A 22,719-nucleotide genomic window follows, 5' to 3' on the forward strand; every position below is an offset into this window, starting at 1 on the left:
GAGGGAGGGAGGGAGGGAGAGAAAGAAAGAGAGAAAAAGAAGGGAAGGGAGAGGGAGACGGCTGGAGCCCGAGGACGAGCGTGGAGCGGCGGGCCGAGCGGGGGGCGGGAGACAGGAAGGAGGGAGGCGAGCGGAGGGAAGGGGAAGAGGTCGGGGAGCGAGGGCGGGAGCGGTCGAGGTCGCGATCAAGCGAGCGAGCGGGCGAGGGGACGCCCTCCCCTGGCCTCCAGTGCCCCGCTTCCCTCGCCGCCGCCCCGCCAGCATGCCCGGCGTGGCCCGCCTGCCGCTGCTGCTCGGGCTGCTGCTGCTCCCGCGTCCCGGCCGGCCGCTGGACTTGGCCGACTACACCTATGACCTGGCGGAGGAGGACGACTCGGAGCCCCTCAACTACAAAGACCCCTGCAAGGCGGGTGAGCGCCCCCCGGCCCCCCGGCGGCGGGCCAGGCGGGGAGGCGCGGGCGGGTTCGGGTTTGGGGTTGGGGGAGGACAGTCCAGTGTGGGAAGCCGGGAGCTGCCTGGTTGGCAATGCAGTGGGGAACAAAAGAACGAGGGGGAGAGGGAGGGGGGTTTGGGGGACTTTTCGGACTGAAGTTTTGCTGCTGTTGGTGGAAGTTGCTGCCGCTGCCTCTCATCTTCCCAGAGGATTCCAGGGGAAGTCTCCTTGGGTCCCGGGAAAACCGGCGGGCAAGGCGGCTTTTCCTTCTGTAGGAAACTTTTCTGGCCAAACTCCTGTGCGTGTGTGTGTGTGTGTGTGTGTGTGCGCGCGCGTTCTTTCCCCTTCTCCCCCATCTCTCCTGCTCCAGGAGCTGAGTGTTTTCCAGCCTGTCTGGGCTGCCCTGGGGCTGCACATCTGTCTGGCTTGGAGCTGGGAGGCCTGAGTCTCCAAGGAGCAGGTCCCCCAGGCCACCACCCAGCCCAAGTGGAAGAAGAAAGTTTTGCCAGGGATTCCCTGAGATCGTGCTCTCTGGGTATCCCGTGGTTTAGCCAGTAGCTGCAGCTTTCTGGGACTTAGGAGACAGCTGTCAAAGTCAGAGAAGCCAGCTCAGAAGGGGGACTTACTTTTGTCCCTATGTGCCCGGAGACCCCTGCCAAGGCCAAGTTGGGGTGGAAAAAGGGAAAATACAAAGAGAACCCAGATATTGTATATCAGTTCTGTCACCCCCCAGACACCAGAGGCTAATTAGCCGAGGTCAGGACCCCGGAGTGTGTGTTTGCCTGTGTGTGTGTGTTCTTTGTCTCTGAAGATCCTATGTAACCCCTTCACTCCTGCTGGGTCCAGAGGGGTCCTGCCCCTGGAGTGACCAGATGGCCAGGTACTCGGGCCATTTGCCCGATTGGATGCCCCTGGGCAGGCTGTTTGGGGACACACAGGGACAAGATAACAGAACTTTTCCTCCACTTCCTGCCTCTCTGACTTCAGCTCATCTCCAAATAGCCAGAGCTAGGGGAAGTGGCATAGTTCCTAGAACTGGACTGCCTGTGTGGGGCACAAGGGGCGGAGGGGCAGGTTGCTCTAGTCCTGGCTCTGGAGACCCTGTTCAGGGACTCTCTTGGGAGGATGGCCCACAGGCAGGAATAAGAGACCATCCATTAGAGAAGATCAGGGCAAATCCCTCAGCCCTTCCCCCTCCACGCCTGCTGGGCTGCGGGTAAACCAGGACATTCGCTGTCATCTTTCTTGCTGGGTGCTGGGAGTGGGCACAGGGCAGAGTGGACTGCCCATGGACTTTGAAGGCAGGCACATCTAGCTTTCAATCTTGACCCCGCCACTCATTATAGCTGTACTACCTCAGAATGGTAATGATCATGTCTGGACTGCCGCTTTCACACCTGTAAAATGGGACTGATTATACATCTTCCCATAGAGTTGGTGGTAAGGGTTAAATATGAGAACATACATAAAACACTTAATAGTGCTTAACACAGAGTCAGAGCTAAATAAATGTGGGCTGCCTCCTCCCTGTTTTCTGTGCCTCAGACTCTCACTTCATTTTTTTTGAGGAGTGTGGGATTGCTGCTGTCTCCTTGTGCTTCTTATCCATCAATCCATCAATACCTAATATGTGTTAGGGCTTGGAATGGATGTTGTGGGAGGTACTGAGATGTACAAGCTAGGACCCTGCCCTCAAGGAGCTTACAGTCCAGTAGGGACCCAAGACACCTACAGATATAACCAACGGCACAAACCAAGCCACACTGAGTGCCACATTGGAGAGTAGGACGCTAAAGGCTCAGGGAGTCTCCTACCCCTCTGCAGCCTGGTGGTGGCAGAGAAAAGTGATCACAGCAGGCTGGGAAGGTCTGGGGGGTCTTCGTGGAGGAGGTGCAATTGGGGCCAGGCCTTAAAGAATGGGTGGGAAGCCATTCTGATGTCTTTCCCTTCTTGTTGGAAATGGGAGTGATTTTCAGAGCAGCAAGAGGCTGAGGGCTCTCCCCCCAGTCTCAGGTTTCATGCTAGGGTGGGGCTGGCTGAGTTGGAGCTTCAAGTAAGGGCTCTGGAGAAAGCACTCCAACCGGGTGAAGTGAGGCTGGTGGGGCGCTGGGCCAGGCCTGGGGGCGGCTGAGAGGGCCCTGGGGCCTGACAAGGCCAGGCCTTGGGTCAGATCAGGCCTCCCTCTGGGGTATGACTGATGCTTGAGATCTGCTGCCCACCTCTGGAAGACACTCACATGGCCATTCCTAGGCACTCACACCCACACCCCTGTGCCACTGTCTTCCAGCCACGGGCCCCTCAGCTCTGTTCTCCACGTTGCTTTCTCCTGCCTGGCTTTGCTTCCTGTACCCTCTGCAGCCCTGACCTCCAGTTGCTGGAGGTGATGATGGCAGGCATGCCTGTCCCTGCTTCCTTTCAAGGGCTGGAAGTGAAAACCCCTTTGACTCCCACAGCTTACCTGTGACCCCTTGGGTTGCTCTGAGGGTAGCCAGGCCCCTTCGTTGGGCCATTACTGGTCAAGTTATGGTTGCCGTTGTACTAAGGGCAAAATTAAGATCCTTGATACCCTGGAGAGGTTCCTGGACCTTCTGGGTGAGAACAGGACATTGGGCAGGAAGCCAAGCTGGTCTGTTTGTGTGCTCAGAGCTGGTGCCACCAAGCCCTCACTAGCCCTTGCCCAGGAAGATTTTGAGGCAGCCCTGGTTTCCTGTATGTCAGGAAATCAGCCAAACCATGAAGGGGGTCCTTCTGCAAGATTCCCAGCACTGTTTGGCTACCCCAGGTGACTAGCCAACAACCCCCTGGACAGACCTTGGAGGCAGGAATTGGGACACAGTTGATTCCATAATCAGAGAAGCCCATTGGCCTGACCCCACAGGGGTGGGGCTAGAAGCACGTCGCACACAGGGCTCGGTAGTAACCCTGTGCCAGTGTTAAAATGGGCCAGTGAGGCCCCTGCTGCCACCTCAACCTCATCTGGTAGCCCAGAGTCTGCAGGAGTGGGAGGTGGCAGCTCTCACCAGCCCATATCCCCATCCCCACCCAGGGGGCCGCCTGGCCCAGGTTTGGACATCAGAGAGCCACAGAGGATTAGGGTATACCCTCTGAGGTCTAGAAGTAATCTCTCCTGTCACCAGACCACACTCCCCCTCTAGACAGCTGAGTCACCCCACCCACCCAGGCCCCTGCCCCTGAGTCACCTTCTTATTTCAGTGCCCCAAGCGGGGAGGAAAAACTTATACTGTCCCTGGGCCCTAGATGGGGTGGGGCAGGGCCCAGGGATTTCCCAGGAAGAAGGGATTCTTAAGAATTATAGGCTGGGCGCAGTGGCTTATGCCTTTGGGAGGCCAAAGCAGGAGGATCACTTGAAGCCAGGAGTTTAAGACTAGCCTGGGCAACACAGCAAGACGCCCATCTCTACAAAAAACTTAAAAACTTAGCTGGGGGTGGTGTCATGCGCCCGTAGTCCCAGCTACTTGGGAGGCTTAAGTGGGAGGAGTTTGAGCTTGAGAGTTCAAGGCTGAGTCCAGGAGCTGGAGACTGCAGTGAGCTGTGATTGCGCCACTGTACTCTCGCCTGGGTGACAAAGCAAGACTCTGTCAAAATAAAAAATAAAAAAATCTAGTTTCTCTAGAGATTTGGGGAGAAGATTTTGGGGTGGGGGGAGTAGAAGCACCACTCCTCAGGCCACTAAGAACCTCCTAAGGAGATCCAAGGGAGTCAGCTAATCTCTGTCTCCCGTCCCTCGCTCTCTTTGTCGCACACAAGTGCATCTCTGTCTATTTCTAAGTGCACCCTTGTCCTTTGGGGAGTGTGGCCCATGAAACACCGTGCATGCCTGCAGTTATTTGTGTGTGTAAAAACACAAGATCCTGCATGGGGAAGCGGTTGAGTGTGTGTTTGTGCACATGCGTGGGTATGTCGCTGCCTTGTGGGCAAGCATGTTCACCGGTGTGGGCATGGGTCTTCCTGAGTACATGCAGGCATGGGTGCAAACGTGCACCTCTGCAGAAGTGTTCACATGTGATGAAGTCCATCCACATGTTTGCAGGGGTTTGTACGTGTCATCCCCCAGCTAGAAGCTTGCATTTGTACCACGGGACATGCGTCAGTCTTGCACATATAGCCTTGGGGCTCATTACACCAGCCAGCTTCCTCTCCCCACTTCCCAAGGAGGGGATGCCTTGCTATTGCCCTGGGCGAGGAGACAGTGGAGTCCAGAGGTTGACCTGGAAGAGTGAGATTCTTCCCAGGCCCAGGCACACAGATGGGCTCAGCCACGGTGCTCCTGGCAGGTTTACAGCCGGAAAACAACACAAAAAATTTTTATCTTGTGTCGAAAATAACTACTACCCTGACCGTGACCCCAGGGCTTCCTCTGAGTAAGGAGAGACCTCCTAGACTCCTTAGCATCCAGATTCCCTTGCTTCTCCAGAGGGGAGCCCAAAAGCACAGTGCCCCAAGGCCCAGCTCCTGCCCCTAAGGCTCTCCTGTCCATCTCCTCTCTCCCCACCCCCACTCGGTTCCCACGCATTCTTCAGCCATGACATCCTCACCCCTGGAGCTCAGCAGCCAGGGCCATGCCCTGCCCTGCCTTACATTTGCTCTGCCCTGGTTCTACACTGGCCCTGGACCCGCAGGCCAGCACAGTTCTGTGGCCTCTGCACTGGGGTTTCACTCAAGGAGGGGTGGGGGCAGAGAGTGTGGGTGAGACAGCATTCCCCGAGGAGGTCTAGAGCTGACTTTGAGCTTACGGGTTGTGTTGGGATAATATTAAAGTAGCGGGCGGTGCTTACCGTGCTGCATGCTCTATGCTAAGGGGTTCGTGTATATGTCTTGTTTCATGTAGTAATCCTAGGAGACAGATTCTGTTATCTAGGAGAACATTGAGCCTTAGAAGAGTTTACATGGCTTGTCAGCTAATAGTAGCCAACCTGGGATTCCAAGACAGGTCTGTCTGACTCCAAAGACCTTGCCCTTTGCTCTGTGTCCAAAGGTGAGTCTAAATGTCCAGACACACCTGTATGGGATGATGCCTGTGGGTTTGGGTGTGGGAGCCTGCAGGTACAATGTCTGTGAAAGGTAAAACACGTGTGTCCGGCCATGGTGGCTCACACCTGTAATCCCAGCACTTTGGGAGGCCGAAGCAGAAGGATCACCTGTGGTCAGGAGTTCAAGACCAGCCTGACCAACAAGGTGAAACCCCGTTTCTACTTAAAAAAAAAAAAATACAAAAGTTAACTGGGCGAGGCTGAGACAGGAGAACTGCTTGAACCCGGGAAGCAGAGGTTGTAGTGAGCTGAGATGGCACCACTGCACTCCAGCCTGGGCAACAAAGTGAGACTTCATCTCAAAAAAAAAAAAAAAAGAAAAGAAAAGAAAAAAGAAATAAAAAGAGAAAGAGAAAGAAAGATATCCACAAGTCTAAGTGTGGAGGCATTCATGTGGCACATGCACATCTATGTGAATGGCGAGTATGAACCTGCTGCTTCTTCCTTGGAGTGTACCTCCCATCTCATGTCCTTGCTAAGGCCACTCTTGCATGTCACCTGGGAAGCATCTTCTGTTGCTGTCCCATCAGTTGTTGAGCCAAGGCCACCTGCCAAGGATGGCGATTTAAGTAAGAAGTAGCTTTCTCATGGGTTGGAAGAGATTTGGGGCCACTTATTTACTGGCTGGTGACCTTGAGTGAGTCATTGCCCTTCATAGGCTCAAGTGTTCTGATGTCTAAAGTCAGGGAGCGGGGCTGGAGCCTCGCCACTTAGGTTATCTCTCTCTGAGAGTTTCTAATGGGGCACTCCTCCGCAAGAGCATGGTGTGGAGTGTGGCTTACTGGGCATGTTGTGGGCAGGCCAGGATTAAATTAATTAATGGGAAAGTACTTTCCCAATTGGAAAGCACCACAAAAATTTCAACAGACATTTACATAAGGTGTCATTATCACGACTATTATTGGCTTAATGAGTTCAGAGCTTGCATCTGGTTTGTGTGTGTTGAAGCTTGTGCATGTATGTTTTTTAAAAACTGTGACTGTGTGTGTATTTTGTTGTGGATGTGTCTGTCTGAATATCTATTTTTGTGTATATGTATTTGCAATAGGGGTTCTAGAGAGTTCAGTGGTCGCTGGACTGGAAATGGGGAGGCCTGAGTTATACATCCAGTTTTCCAGTGACTAGCAGTGTAGGTTCAGTTAAGTTGTTGCTTTTGGGACCTCAGTTTTCTCATCTATAAAATGGAAGTTTGGCCTCGATGACTGCCACAGTCACTCCCACATTCTGTTGATCCTGTCTAGGTGAGGGTGTGTCTCTGGGCATGTATTTGCAAGCCAGAAGAATATCAGCGTAGCAATTCATTCATTTGAACATCCTGGAGTGTCTCCCGCCTGAAAGTGCAGTGCTGGGCGCTGCTTTCACGTGCAAGGATGTGTGTCTCTGGCTTTGATGGCTCTGCACTGGATGGCAAGGGTGTGGATGCCACCATGTGTCCGTAGGAACACTAACCTTGGGTGTCTGATTCTGTATGTGATGAAGTCAGTGTGTGTGTGTGTTCATCAGTGAGGCCAACTGGGGAGGAAAAACCTGTGTAGAAGTCCTCAAGGTTAAAACAATTTGTGTAATGCGACCGCCAGGACTGTATAGCGCTCTGCCTGGATGAGAAGCAGATGTTGCGGTGGGTGGAGCTGCAGGGAAGCCGCTGTGGGTCCCACCTCTAGCCCAGCCTCCCGCCTCCCCCAGCCCAGCTCAGCTCAGCATGCAGCTCCCATATGAGCGCCTTCCAAAGCGGCCAGTTCTATGGCGTCTGCTTCCTTTTCTACAGACTTCTCAAAAGGGAGACAGACAGTTCAGCCGGGTCTCTGGAAACATCCCTCCTCAGCTCCACATACTGGAATTGGAATGGCCCTTTAGGGAGGCTCTCTTCCCCTCTGGCCTTTCTGCTTGAGCAGCCTAAGACTTGGAATAGGAATTACTTGAGAACTGTTAAACTTTTTTCTCCTAGCTGGGAAGCTCCCGGAAGGTATCTTCGTTTCCCAAAGATGCTTATCTGTTCTAATGAAAATTGGTGCAATTTTATTTCCTTTTTTTTTTTTTTTTTTTTTTTGAGACAGGGTCTCACTCTGTTGCCCAGGCTGGATTGCAGTGGCATCATCTCAGCTCACTGCAGCCTTGACCTCCCAGGCTCAATTGATCCACCTGCCTTAGCCTCCAGAGTGAGTAGCTGGAACTACAGGCATGCATCACATCACCATGCCTGGCTAATTTTTGTATTTTTTATAGACACAGGGTTTCACCATGTTGCCCAGGCTGATCCTGAACTCCTGAGTTTAAATGATCCGCCCACCTCGACCCGCCCCAAAGTGTTGGGATTACAGGTGTGAGCCACTGCACCTGGCTTATTTTATTTCATAGACCCCCCAACCTTGGTTAAACTGAAACAGCATTTGCTGAGTGAACACCACATGCTCAGCACACCCTGTTTTATTTTCTTCATAGCTCCCATTGCTATCTAGAAGACCCTAGGTCAGTATTTATTTACTTGCATATTATGGAAGGTTAGCTCCACAGGAGCAGGGACCTCTTCTGTCTTGCTAATGACTAGGGTATTGTCTCGACCACAGTAGTATGTTAACTAAGTATTTGCTGAAGAATGTTGGCTCTGTGGCTCACACCTGTATTCCCAGCCACTGGAGAGGCTGAGGAGGCTGGAGCATCACTTGAAGCCAGGATTTTGAGACCAGCCTGGGCAACATAGCAAGATCCTGCTAATTTTAAAAAATTAGGTGGGCACAGCGGTGAGACCCTATCTGCCCCACACTCCCCAAAGAATGATGAGCTAACAGCCTTGTAGGGACCGAGCATCAGCTTTATTGGGATTTTAACTGAAAAGTAAGCATGAACTTCCCAAGAAATTCTGTAAACTGATCCCTAACTGCCCTTCTCCTTCTTGTTCAGATGGCATTTGAGGATCACAGTTGCTGTGGAGGTTGGGGGCTGGTGCCCACAGGGGTGGGGCTAGAAGCACGTCGCACCCAGGGCTGGGAAGGGGGATTAACTCAGCCCTGGCTTCTTCTTTTCTCTTTAGCTGCCTTTCTTGGGGACATTGCCCTGGACGAAGAGGACCTGAGGGCCTTCCAGGTACAGCAGGCTTCGGATCTTAGACAGCACTCCACTCGTAAGTCCTCCATCAAAGGTGCAGGTAAGTCGGGTGCCAAAGGGCCCTCTGTGTCCTAGAAATGAATTCCAGTCCTAGGGAAACAAGGACTCTCCCTGTTCCCAGCCAGGCCCTCCCAGGACAGAGGCCATGAGCTTGACCTCAGCACATGGGCCTATCTTCCCTTGGGATATCTTCATCCCTTCCCCAGAGGAGTAGTAAATACAGACATCCCCAGCAACTAAGAACTGACATTCTTTCTGCTTACAGTTTACAAACCACTTTCAAAAGTATTGTCTAGCCTGACTGTCCCCAACCACCTTTAAAGGCGGTGTCAGGACAACTCCTGTTTGACAGGTCCAGAAACTAAGACTCACAGAGGTAAAGTGACCTGCCCAGGATCACACAGCTAGTGAGTGGCAGAGCTGGGACAGGAACCCAAGCTTTCTCACTCCAGATCTTGACACTCTACCCAACACTGCAGTCCCTCCTGGGCTCTCCTGTTCCCACTTTGCAAGTTTCTGTGCATCCTCTGAGGCCCATCTCAGGAGCTTCTCCTATTCATCTTTCCCAGTTGCCCCCCAAACATGACTATCCTTCCATTTTCCCTGTTTTCTCCCTTGTCTGTGCTTACACTGTTACCCTGTCACTTATCACACCATATTGAAAGGATTTGCTTCTATGTCTCCCTAGCTGGACTCAAAGCTCTTTAAGGCCAGGGATGCTTTCTTCTTATCCTTGATTGTGGTCCAAACTCCTAAAAATTCATGTGGTACTTGTGCATGGATGCGGGAATGGGAGGGATGAGGGGCTGGACTGTGTCTGTTCTCTCCAGCCCCTCACTGCTCTGTAGAAGGGTGAAAGCTCCTCACTGCCAATGCTGATGTTTGAGACATGGTCCTGAGAGCACACAAATAGCCCTCCCCTTCCCAAAGGGCAGGGGCAGGGATTTTTTTTTCTTTTGTTCTCTTTCTTTTTTTTTTTTTTTTTTTTTTTTGAGACAGGGTCTCACTCTGTTACCTAGGCTAGAATGCAGTGGCACCATTTTGGCTCACTGCAACCTCTGCCTCCTGAGTTCAAGTAATTCTCGTGCCTCAGCCTCCCAAGTAACTGGGACCACAGGCATGCAACACCACGCCTGGCCAATTTTTTATATTTTTAGTAGACACGGGATTTCACGGTGTTGGCCAAGCTGGTCTCGAACTCCTGGCCTCAAGTGATCCATCCTCCCTGGCCTCCCAAAGTGCTGGGATTACAGGCATGAGCCACCATGCCAAAGGGCAGGGATTCTTATTGAGGGCCTGCTCTTGGAACACTGTGGTGTGCCTGAAGTTTTCCTGTCCAGCTTGAGAGAAGATCCTGATGTGGTACCTTATGGAATAAGGGTAGGTGGCATTGGATGGTGACCTGGTGGCCTGCTAACAAGTAAGGCTCATGTGACCTTAGTGGGGACTAGTAGGTATGGCACAAGGGAAAGCTGCATGGAGGGGTCCCCTGCTAAACTACCAGGTGACTTTGGGCAAAGCTTTGGCTTTAGTTTCCTCATGTGCCAAATACAATATGACACTTGTCCACATGCCTTAGAGCTCCTATGTCAAATGCAAACATGAATTTGGGAAACCAAAAGAAAGCATAGAGTTCTGAATGTTCCACAAACGTCAAGGTTTATTCAATGAGAAGGGATATTTTCCTAATCTCAGATCCCCACAATTCCTAGAAAATGAGTGCACCTTTGTTTTCTTTTATGATTATTGTCAATTCTCACTGTTTGTGGAAGTTACAGAATAACTTTATAGTTACTCTGTACAGTCACTGAAAACATTAGCAAATACTGACCCATTGCTCCTAGGGAAAACACAGGGTCAGGTTCCTTCAAGCCTCTGGTCACAACATTTTTGTCAACTGATCAATGCATCACCTTGTTTTATGAGTGTTTCTTTATAAAGACACCTTGCTTAATATGGAGCTAATTCATTAACATCGAACTCACCACCAATAGCACTCTAACTCATGCCTCAAAGAAGCTTACCTAGCACATATATGTTCTCTGTAAGGCACATCACAGCCTTCTTGCCCTTGGGAACCCCAGAGAGCCCTTCAGCATTATGCTCAGGGGCTGTTTTAAACAGCAAAACCCTCAACAAAGCGCACAAAAACGCAAAAAACAGGGCACTTTAACTAGACCTCAAAAAGGACCCTTGTTTACACGATGGGAGCCGAAAGCAGAAGGCAGAGCATTGAATTGTTCGACCTCAGCTAGGAACATGCATGTTGGGTGACTGAAATTTTTCACTGCTCTGCAAATGTCCGCAAATGACCATGAAAGCCCTGAAAGTATTGATTTTGGGGGCTGCGAATAAATTTTAGCCAGTAGGCAAATTTGCAAGCGTAGAATCCATGAAAAATGAGGTTTGACTATGCTTTTGTTTTCCTCGTCTTCCTCTCCACTCACTAGCCACCATGCCTTCCTCTTTCAGTTCCAGGAAACACTTCTACCCCCAGCTGCCAGAGCACCAACGGGCAGCCTCAGAGGGGAGCCTGTGGGAGATGGAGAGGCAGATCCCGGAGCCGTCGGGCAGCAACCTCCCGACCAGAGCGTGTGTGGCCCGATGGGGTCATCCCCTTTGTCATTGGGGGAAACTTCACTGGTGAGCATGCTATTGTGGGGCCCAGGGTGCAGCCAGCTTTTGGGCCTGGACTTGGGGCAGCCCTGCCAGGCACGGAGGCGTGGGTGCCATCTGCAGCCCGAGTGCCCACACTTTCCTTTCTGGGCAGTCTGCTCTCAGAATGGCTGTGACTCTTCTATGGTGGGTAGGGGGTGGGTAGGGGATGGGACCGCCTGGACACCATGGCAATCTGTCTTCCTTCCTCCTGGCAGGTAGCCAGAGGGCAGTCTTCCGGCAGGCCATGAGGCACTGGGAGAAGCATACCTGTGTCACCTTTCTGGAGCGCACGGACGAGGACAGCTATATTGTGTTCACCTATCGACCTTGCGGGTGAGCAGGAAGCCCTAGGAACTACACCTTCCGCCGTTGCCCCAACCCAGGTTCTCCCCTGGGCACTGCCACTGCCCCCAGCTGGGCACAGCCCTGGGTCCCTTCGTCCCCTCCTGCTATGGGGCATCTCCCCAGGAACTGCCCCTTGTGTGGCTGTGACCTCCAGCACACAGCCTGGGCACTCGGCGCTCAGGCCCCTCCTCCCCTCCGCTCCCCTCCCCCCCCACCCCCCGGCAGCCTGGCCCCGCCCCTGAGTGGATGCACTCCCCCAGCTCGGGACCGCCCCCCTGAGCTGGCCCCGCCCTCCAGGTGCTGCTCCTACGTGGGTCGCCGCGGCGGGGGCCCCCAGGCCATCTCCATCGGCAAGAACTGTGACAAGTTCGGCATCGTGGTCCACGAGCTGGGCCACGTCGTCGGCTTCTGGCACGAACACACTCGGCCAGACCGGGACCGCCACGTTTCCATCGTTCGTGAGAACATCCAGCCAGGTAGGTACCTGCCCCTCGGTGCGGCCTTGGTGGGCGGCTCCTGCCCCAACCCCCACCTCTAGGGACCCTGGGGGCAGTGGGAGCCGCTCCTGCCAGCCGTCATCGCCTGGGCCCTCAGCGCTACCCTTAGCCTGGGTTGAGCCGGCCCTTGCCTTTGAGGCATTTCCTCCTCCATGGCAGATCAAGGACCTGCATCCGTTGCGGAGCTCCTCTGCGGGGCTGGGCCAGGTCCTGGTCCTGGACAGCGGTAGCCCGGGCAGCCTCTAGGGTGGGGCATGGGCGTAGTGGGCCCGCCCTGGGGACTGCTCAGGCCTTTCTCCCCACCTCTGCCCACTTTCTGTCCTCTGCCTGGTCTGCCCTCTGAGGGCTTTTCTCTCATTTTCTCGATATCTCTGTCCCTCCCTTCCCACCTCCTCCCTCTCTCCCAGGCGTTCTCCACTCTTCACTGCTTCCTTCTCAGCTTCGGCTCTAGAAATGGGTGCTTTCTTTTCATGTTCCCTTGAGTCCTCCATTCACCAGGCCCTCTGCTGGATAGGACTCTTCCTGAGACCCTCCCCACTCCCCAGGCTCCCCTTGGCTGCTCCCCAGACCCTCAGGTAGGGGGGGCCTCTCAGATACAGGAAGGACCCCATTCCTGCCCTGGAAAGGGAGCGTTGCATCCCAGGCAGACCCACTCCCTCCCTCCCCACACACCCTTTTCCTGATCTTCTCAGGGCAGGAGTATAACTTCCTGAAGATGGAGCCTCAGGAGGTGGAGTCCCTGGGGGAGACCTATGACTTTGACAGCATCATGCATTATGCTCGGAACACGTTCTCCAGGTAGGAGATGGGGTCAGGGCTGGGCCACTGCTGGGGCAGCCCCACCCTGCCCTCTGTAGGCCATTCTCCTTCTGCCTCCCACTTCTGGGGCAGTGACCCAGGAAAAGAGTGGTCCTCCGGGGGACTGTGGCCTCCAAGCAGAGGGTTCACGGATGCTGCCTGCCCTCCTGTCCTCTTCCATGGGTGGGGCTGTGGCAGGGCCTTACCACTGTGTGCACCCAGGGCACCTGGTGGAGGAGGCTGAACCCAACCACTGTGCAAGCCAAGCAGTGTGCGGTAGCCCCAAACTATCAGCCCAAAGGGTGCTGAGCTTTTATTTGTGGGTCATTTGTTTGTTTTTGTTTTTGTTTTTGTTTTTGTTTGAGACAGGGTCTTGCTCTGTCACCTAGGCTGGAGTACAGTGGCACAGTCACAGCTCACTGCAGCCTCAAACTCCTAGGCTCAAGCAATTGTCCTGTCTCAGCCTCCTAAGTAGCTAGGATGACAGGTGCATGCCACCATGACTTTTTTTTAGAGATGGGGTCTCACTATATTGTCCAGGCTGGTCTCAAACTCCTGGGCTCAAGCAATCCTCCCACCTCGGCTTCCCAAAATGCTGAGATTACAGGCATGAGCCACCATGCCCAGCCATTCCTTTTTAATTAGTCTGCTTTTTTTTTTTTTTTTTTTTTTTTGTAATTGGCCAGTTTGCATGAAGCCAGGCCCCTGCCCTGGACTAGCCCTCGTGCCCAACTCCAAAGCACATCCTCCTTATCCGATGCCCAGGTCCCCAGAAGCCACAACCAGAACCCTCAAAGGTGGTGGCCCAGCCTCCCCTCCCCCAAGCTTCTCCTTAGCAGAGTGTGGGAAATGGCGCCTCCCTCCTCCTCACACTCCTTCCTGGCCTGGCCATTCCCAGGCCTGGTGCTTTGCTCATCCTCTGTCTGTGTCCCAGACAGTGGCCCTGCCCCCTCTTCTCAGTGCTTCCACCCGATCCACTTTTCCGGCCTGCAGACCTGCAGGAACAGAGACCAAGGAGGGGTGGTGAGGTCATTCTGCCCCCCCACACCCACAGACCCGGCCTTACATTTCCCACCGCATCCCACCGCACCCCCTGCTGTGATCCACCCAGCTGGGTGTGAGTCAGGGGCCCTGGGGAGGTGGAGGGCTGCCTGCCTTCCCTTCACTCTGCTCCTCCCAGTGCAAACACCCAGGCTTCAGAAGGGAGGAATGGGGGGTACAGGAGACACTGATAGATGGGGAGCTGGTGGGGCTGTCCCCGGGGCTTGGTCTGGCTGCAGTGGAACCTGCCTTTGGCCTTGTTCCAGGTGCATTCAGATGCAGCCTGTGCCAGCAGGGTGAGTAGCTGGCCTAGGGAGTCCTGGGGGAAGTTTAGTTAGGGCTGGAGCAGCATGAGGGGCTGCAGAAGCAGGGGCCCAGTGGGGTTGGAAAGATGACCCGCTAGGGGCCTGTAGCTTTTCTGGGGCTGGGAGTTGTGGCCAGCCTGAACTGGGGGCACCAGTGGGTCTCAGGGCACCCTGGACCTGCATCCCTGACCTCCCAAAGTGTTCCTGGGGCTCCCCCGACTCCTGTGGTGTGGCTGCCACGGAGCAGGGTGGCTGCTGGTCAGTGGGCAGTGTAATGACAGGGTGAGACGTCTCTACCCGGCCCTGACCCTGCTGAGGAATGTCTGAGCTCCAGCAGGGTCGCGACTTGTGGGTACGGATAGGCATGCCACTCACTCCCTGCCCACTGTCCATAAGACGCTCACCCTTCCTTCTCTCCCTCTTCTTCAGGGGCATCTTCCTGGATACCATTGTCCCCAAGTATGAGGTGAACGGGGTGAAACCTCCCATTGGCCAAAGGACACGGCTCAGCAAGGGGGACATTGCCCAAGCCCGCAAGCTTTACAAGTGCCCAGGTCAGGGCAGAGAAGGGATGGGTGAAGGTGTGGAGGGCAGGGCCTGAGGGAGGCAGAGGCCAGGTGCCTGGTGCCACCAAGAAGGCTTAGGCTGCAAGTTTTAGAGAATGGCGTGGCGGGGGAGGGGACCCCATAGGAGGGGCAGTGTCCAAGTGAAGGAGGCCACTGGGGGTAGGCTCAGGTGGTGGTCAGAAGCTGAGCTGCCACCTTCTGAGGGTCTGTAGGGGCAGAAGTGGGGAAGAACAGGGCAATCCTAGGAGAGGGAGGTGGTGGCACGGAGCCCCACCAAGGGAGCTTGACCTTAACTCTGGAACCCATATTGCCTTCACAAACAGGGCAGCACTGGGCTGGGAGGTAGGATGGTGTGTGCTGTATGTGAGGCGGAGGGGGTGGATCTTACAGGGACAGAACTGCTGCAGACACCCTCCCACTCCTCGGGCATTCTCCCCTCCCTCAGAGGATGCCAGGGCTCAGGGGTGGGTGAGCCAGAAGGTGGGGGGATTTGGCGCCTGCAGCCCTGCCCTGTCATTTCCTTTCCTCACAGCCTGCGGAGAGACCCTGCAAGACAGCACGGGCAACTTCTCCTCCCCTGAATACCCCAACGGCTACTCTGCTCACATGCACTGCGTGTGGCGCATCTCCGTCACACCCGGGGAGAAGGTACGTGTGGGCTCGGCCTCTGAGCCTTCCCCTCCCCTGCGGGTCCCCATACCTCAGGGACTTCCCCCACGGTGGGGATCAATATGGGTACCAGCGACCTACCTGGTTACCGTAAATGCATTGAGTCCACAGCGCTGATGAGGCACTGCTGTGGGAAGGGGCTCCTGGCATTCACCGCCTTCCCCGGCATCTCCCAATAATTGTAAATTAGTGTTAATTTGCAGATAGCACTTACTATGTAGGTCTATTTTGATTATCTAGTTCTTCTTGGGTGCTTTTCCTACATCACCTCTTTTATGGCTACCTCCACCTTTATTTTACAGATGAGGAAACTGAGGCACAGGGTGGTTAAGTAACTTGCCCAAGGTCACACAGCTGACAAGGACTGAGGTGGGATTGGAGCCCTTCTCAGGTCTGGGTTCCCTTGGATGAGCTGCTCAGCCTGACCCTCAACTCTCATCCATCTCATCAGGGCTTGGGCCAGGGGCTCCTGAAGGGCTCTTCCCAATTCTGACAGGCTCTGGTCCTGGAAACAATTAAGGAATGATAGAAGTGTCTCCAGCAGGATGCTGCCTGGTGGGTCTCTCCTTCCCATCCACCCTTCCTCTTGCTCAGGCCAGGACCCTCCGGTCTTTGCTCTGTGGGCCTGATTTTTTGTTCCTGGCTCTCCACTGGCACTCTATTTCTCCTTCCTCTACCTGTCACCAGCTATATCAGTTCTGATCCATAGAGAAAGCTCAGCTCCACCTTCTGTCTTACCTTGTGGGGAAGTGCCCAGTTCTCATACTTACTGCCACGTGGGGCTGGCTTCGGGCACCCTACGGGATCGGGTCAGAGCTGTCTCCATCTTCACAGTCTAGCTCGGATGTGACCTCCTTCAGGGAGCCTTCCCTACTCATTACTAATTGGTGGCAAGCAGGGTGGACACCGAGTGTGGGGAGGGCCCCCAAGCCTGTCCGGTCAGGTTTCCCACTGCATGGTTGATTATCCCTGTTTGCATACCTAAGGTGATGAGAGGCTCACTACTTTTCAGAATAATTCATTCTGTTCTCTAGCCAGCTCTTTTTTTATTTTTTCTTGGGATGGAATCTTACTCTGTCACCCAAGCTGGAGTGCAGTGGCGCGATCTCAGCTCACTGCAACCTCTGCCTCCCAGGCTCAAGCGATCCTCCCACCTCAGCCTCTCAGGTCGCTGGGACTGCAGATGTGTGCCACCATGCCCAGCCAATTTTTTTTCTATTTTTGGTTGAGACAGGGTTTCGCCATGTTGTGCAGGCTGGTCTCGAACTCCTGACCTTAAGTGATCCTCCTGGCTCAGGCTTCCAAAATGTTGGAATTACAGGCATGAGCCACCACACCTGGCCTGTAGCCAGGTCTTAATGTTACAACATCTCTTCTTCTCCCTTAAACTCCTTACTTGCTCCAGTACTTTCCTCAAGAGCAATTTAGGATAATTCACTCCCTCTTTCCCATGTCAGTCCTCGTAACGTGGGGAGATTACTCCTATCCCTCCTTAGAGCCATTCACGGTCTTTTCACAGAGTCTGGACCTCTGCACCAACCCCAAACCTTCTGTGTCCTTCATATTTTTATTGCTCCCAAGAATGAGCTACAAGACTTTCTTTTCCTTGATTGGGGCACGGTTCTTAATGTCATAGTGCAGCGTTGAGCTGGTTTCGATTCTATTATTGGTTGCATTGTTCAGTTCGACATCTCGAGATCATTTTGAATCAGAATGTCACTATCCATCAGGTAGTCCTCCTCTTACCTCTGCCATGAGCTCCTTTGATAAGCATGTCTTCTAAGTCTGCATCCTGGCCTTTGATCAAAACATAGAACGGCACACAAACCAAAGAAGAACCAAGATTTCCCTCCAAATTGACATTAATCTGTTAATCTAGGCTTTGAGAAGAGTTATGACATCCGTTATGATGCCACTTAAAGTCATGACTATCCAGCCACAGGTGACCACCAGTTGACCAGGATGTGCGCTCCTTCTGAGACCATACCTTGGTCATCTTTCTATCCTTGGCCCAGGAAGTGTTTCATAAATGCTGAATACGTAAGATGCAATGCCTTAGCAAATTAAATCTACTGTTCCACCAGTTGATAAAACCCCTTTAAAAAGGAAGACAAATGTGTTCGACCTGCCTTGTTTCCAGTGAACCCAAACTGGCTCCTAGTCATCAAGTGTTTCTTTTCTAAATGGTCACAGAGCATCTGTTTCACTGGGGATTGACATTTGGCCCAGTGGTTTGCAATTCCCAGAATCCGCTCCTTACTCTCCTTCCAGTACACACACCCCTTTGAAGACTGGGAAAGCTTTTACTCTGAGTCCTGCAGATTACACATGCTGATCACATCTGCAAATTATTTGACTGTCTCCTCTGATGTCATTGATGAGCTTGGAGACAAAATCAATGTAGTGAGATGCTCACGGGCTCTCCTCCTTCTGTGTTATTGAGCTTCTATTTCCTTTTCAAACAATGCTTATTTTCATTTGTTGTAATATGAAGATCATTCTTACGTAGGACAGATTTTTATTGAGAATTGAGTAATTCTGGCTTCGCTCTTGCTTGACATTCTACCATCTTCCCTTAAAAGTGAACCCGTTCTTCCTTGTTCTGAATCTCTCTTAAAAATGGCAATTTTGGCCAGTATATGGCCCATGCCTGTAATCCCAACACTTAGGGAAGCTGAGGCAGGAGGATCACTTAAGGCTAGGAGTTTGAGACCAGCCTGGCTAACATAGCGGAACTCCATCTCTACAAAAAATTTTAAAAATTAGCTGGGTGTCTGGTGGGTGCTGGTAGTTCCAGCTACTCGGGAGGCTGAGGTAGGAGGATTGTTCGAGCCTGGGAGTTCAAAGCTGCAGTGAGTTATGATTACACCACTACACTCATGCCAGAGGAACAGAGCAAGATCTTGTCTCAAAACAACAACAAAAAATTGCATTCCTTTTTTGCTGTTTTCTACCAGCTATGCCCTGGCTTCCTTTGTTTCCCTCTAGAGGGTTCCCATTAATTACTCCAGCCTTGGGAAATCTCACCCACCGATAATAATTGCAATAACTAACTGACTGAACATATGATTGAGCAACTATGTGCTAAATTATTATTATTATTATTTGAGACAGAGTTTCATTCTTGTTGCCCAGGCTGTAGTGCAATGGCACGATCTCAGCTCACCGCAACCTCCTCAGCCTCCTGAGTAGCTGGGATTACAGGCATGTGCCACCACACCCAGCTAATTTTGTATTTTTAGTAGAGACAGAGTTTCTCCATGTTGGTCAGGCTGGTCTCGAACTCCCAGCCTCAGGTGATTCGCCCACCTCGGCCTCCCAAAGTGCTGGGATTACAGACGTGAGCCACCGCACCTGGCCATGTTAAATTCTTTATGTGTGTTATGTCCAACATTATCGCACAGCAACATTATGGGCCAGATGCTAACATTATTCCTGTTTTGGATATGAGAAAACAGGCTTGGAAAAATTTAGTAACTTCTCCAAAATTACACAAAATTGGATTATGACACAAGAGTCGGTGATTGCGATACTATATGTGTTCTAAAGCCCTGCTGCATTTCGACAATGACTTTAGTGCTCTTCAGCAAACCTGTGTGCCTACTATGTGCCCAGCACTGGGCCAGCCACCGGAAATGTACAGACGCGCAAGACAGTCCCTGGCCCTGAGCAGCGGAGTCAGGTGGCACGCTACTTACCTTCCTGTCCGGGAGTTTTATGCAGTCAACAGGGGTGTGGCATCTGGGCTAGGATCAGCTTCCTTCCCTGGTCTTCCTGGCTGGCCTGGGCTGGCACTAGTCTCTCTAGTGGACACACATGGCCTTGCCCCCAAAGCCTCTCTCTCTGCCTTGGTGCTGCTTCCACGGCGATTCCCAGAGGACTCCTGTCCTTTTTTTCAGAAGCCTGCCTGGGGCTGCAGAAAGAGAAAAAGGCTAAGTATAAAAATTCCAGATTAGTCAACGAGTGGTTGTAGATGTACCCGAAGTAAAAACTAGCCACAGTCCTGAATAAAATTGGAGAGTTGTAAGGGAAGCCAAGTGACACCCTGGGGACATGAACATTGAAAGGACCTACAGAGCCTGGTGTAGTAGAATACTAACGGCCTCTCTATTGTTTAACGATTATGTACCACAGAAAGCATTAGGCACCTTACATGCAGGACCTGGCTATTCCCTGTAACACTTTTACGACCTAGGTACTGTTATCCCTACTGTACAGCCAAGAGAATGGAGGCTTCAAGCGCTTGAATAAATCTCCCCAAGTTTACACAGGTAGTAGTGGTGAAATTGGCATTCCGTTCCAGGACTTTCTGACTCCAAAGTCTATGGTCTTTCAAAGGTAAACCTGAAATAATGCCACCTGCTTTAGTGGATGGACTTTGACATCTATTTTGGCTGTGGAGAAGTGGTTTTTCATTTGCCTCCCAATTCTCAGCTTATTGCCAGAAATGTGAATGATAAGTAAATCTTACCATATACAATTGATTTTGCCTGTCTTGGGTATATCAAAGTAAAAGAGTCAACTGGAAAGCCTTTTCAGATCCCCCGAGTCTACACTCATGTAACGAGCAGCTGGCGCGGAGAGGACTGACAGTGGTTCCCCAGCAATAGAGGAAAACCTTTATGAGGAGAAGACGGTTTTAAGAAGGGAATTGGCTGGGTACGGTGACTCACGCCTGTAATCCCAGCACTTTGGGAGGCCGAGGCGGGTGGATCACTTGAGGTCAGGGGTTTGAGACCAGCCTGGCCAACATGGTGAAACCCCGTGTCTACTAAAAATGCAAAAATTAGCTGCGCGTGGTGGTGGGCGCCTGTAGTCCCAGCTACTCGGGAGGCTGAGGCAGGAGAATTGCTCGCGCAAACCCGGGAGATGGAGGTTGCAGTGAACCAAGATCGTGCCACTGCACTCCAGCCTGGGCGAGAGTAAGACTCAGTCTCAAAAAAGGGGAAAAAAAAAAGGGAATCATGGTCAGCGGATCAAATGTTTGCAAAGGAGCCAAAAAGATAAGAACTTTTAGAGCTGGTAGTATCCACCCTCATTCCCATCCCTGCCTCCTGGTATGCTACCTGTTCTTTAAGGTCCAACCCAAATTCCTTTTTTTTTGAGACTGAGTCTCACTCTGTCGCCCAAGCTGGAGTGCAGTGGCACGATCTCAGCTCACCTCGACCTCTGCCCCCCGGGTTCAAGCAATTCTTCTGCCTCAGCCTCCCTAGTAGCTGGGATTACAGGCACCTGACATTGCCCCCGGCTAATTTTTGTATTTTAAGTAGAGACGGGGTTTCATCAGCTTTTTTTTTTTGAGACGAAGTCTCGCTCTTGTCCCCCAGGCTGGAGTACAATGGCACGATCTCGGCTCAATGTAACCTCTGCCTCCTGGGTTCAAGCAATTCTCCTGCCTCAGCCTCCCGAGTAGCTGGGATTACAGGTGTGTGCCACCATGCCTGGCTAATTTTTGTATTTTTAGTACAGACAGGGTTTCACCATGTTGGCCAGGCTGGTCTCGAACTCCTGACCTCAGGTGATCCATCCATCTCAGCCTCCCAAAGTGCTTGGATTATAGGCATGAGCCACCACGCCCAGCCCAACCCAAATTCTTAATGCCTTCCCTGACTTCCACATCCCCAGCCAGGCCAAAGGGATCCCTGCCTTCTCTGCAAAGCCTGTGCTGGATCCTACCCAAGTTCCGCTTCTTGAAGGGTATGGGGCTCTGAGGATGAAGGGAAAATGGACACTTGTCCTTAGCACAGTTGCTGAGCAGAATTGCTTGGCAGGCCCAGGGAAGCCATGTGGAGGATTGGTGGAGGGTGTAACTTTAAGAGCCAGAGTGCCTGAGTTTGACTCACAGCTGTGCCATGTAGTGGCTGTGTGGTCTTGGGGAAGTTGCTTAACCTCTCTGTGCCTTTGTTTCCCCATCTATCTACATATATACTTTTTGAGATGGAGTCTCACTCTGTTGCCCAGACTGGAGTGCAGTGGCATGATCTCGGCTTACTGCAACCCCAACCTCTGGGTTCAAGCAATTCTTCTGTCTCAGCCTTCCGAGTACCTGGGACTATAGTCACATGCCACCATGCCTGGCTAATTTTTGTATTTTTAGTAAAGACAGGGTTTCGCCATGTTGGCCAATCTGGTCTCGAACTCCTGACCTCAGGTGATCAACCTGCCTTGGCCTCCCTAAGTGCTGGGATTACAGGTGCGAGCCTCTGTAATCTATAAACTATAAAATGAGCCTGGCGATAGTACCTACCACAAGGGAGGTGCTATCATGTTTGATCTGCTGACCATGAGTCCCTTCTTAAAACCATCTCCTCCTCATAAAGGTATGAGGATTAAACAAATTATTATACATAAAGTCCCTGGAGTAGTACCTATCACATAGAACCCAACTAATGTTAGCTGCTGCTATCTTTCCTATATTCCTAATCTTTTAATTTTATTTAATTATTTTATCGTATTTTTTAGAGACAGAGTCTTGCCCTGTTGCCCAGGCTGGAGTGCAGTGGTGTGATCTCAGCTCACTGCAACCTCTGCATCTCGGGTTCAAGTGATTCTCGTGCCTTAGCCTCCCGACTAACTGGGACTACTGGCACGTGCCACCACACCTGGTTAATTTTTATATTTTTAATAAAGATGGAGTTTTGCCATGTTGGCCAGGCTAGTCTCAAACTCCTGACCTCAGGTGATCTGCCTGCCTTGACCTCTCAAAGTGCTGGGGTTACAGGCGTGAGCCACCGCGCCCAGCCCAGTCCCTAATCTTTTTTTTTTTTTTGAGATGGAGTCTCGCTCTGTTGCCCAGGCTGGAGTGCAGTGGCTGGATCTCAGCTCACTGCAAGCTCCGCCTGCCGGGTTTACGCCATTCTCCTGCCTCAGCCTCCCGAGTAGCTGGGACTACAGGCGCCCACCACCTTACCTGGCTAGTTTTTTGTATTTTTTAGTAGAGATGGGGTTTCACCGTGTTAGCCAGGATGGTCTCCATCTCCTGACCTCGTGATCCACCCGTCTTGGCCTCCCAAAGTGCTGGGATTACAGGCTTGAGCCACCGCGCCCGGCCCCGTAATCTTTTTAAATGAAGAAATCCTGGTCCACTTCCCCAGGAACCCTATTTCTCTCTAATTCCAGGATTCTTGTCTTAACCATTCCAAATACCAAAAAATCTTAAGCAAACTTCATTCTACCAGCAAAGTTAACGTTTATTGAGTGCTTACTCTGAGTTGGGCACTTGTAAATTTTACACATATACGAATTGAACTCCCC

At 52.2% G+C, this 22,719-nt stretch overlaps 1 protein-coding gene and 1 pseudogene across 2 annotated transcripts in view; both read left to right on the top strand.

Moving 5' to 3' along the window:
• Positions 1–60: 60 nt before the first annotated feature.
• BMP1 (bone morphogenetic protein 1) overlaps positions 61–22,719 on the top strand; it is a 47,479-nt gene continuing 24,820 nt past the window's right edge. For both annotated transcript variants that reach the window (XM_007961873.3, XM_073017984.1), the window contains exons 1-8: positions 61–410; positions 8,513–8,626; positions 11,059–11,229; positions 11,460–11,577; positions 11,887–12,065; positions 12,779–12,884; positions 14,660–14,784; positions 15,329–15,444. In XM_007961873.3, the coding sequence (XP_007960064.3) occupies positions 263–410; positions 8,513–8,626; positions 11,059–11,229; positions 11,460–11,577; positions 11,887–12,065; positions 12,779–12,884; positions 14,660–14,784; positions 15,329–15,444 (1,077 nt within the window). In that variant the 5' untranslated portion in view covers positions 61–262. The remainder of the gene's footprint in view (positions 411–8,512; positions 8,627–11,058; positions 11,230–11,459; positions 11,578–11,886; positions 12,066–12,778; positions 12,885–14,659; positions 14,785–15,328; positions 15,445–22,719) is intronic.
• LOC140712182 (uncharacterized) lies at positions 589–7,489 on the top strand (annotated as a pseudogene).

The sequence above is a fragment of the Chlorocebus sabaeus genome, chromosome 8 (genome assembly GCF_047675955.1).
Source record: "Chlorocebus sabaeus isolate Y175 chromosome 8, mChlSab1.0.hap1, whole genome shotgun sequence".
In the NCBI taxonomy this organism is placed as follows: Eukaryota; Metazoa; Chordata; class Mammalia; order Primates; family Cercopithecidae; genus Chlorocebus; species Chlorocebus sabaeus.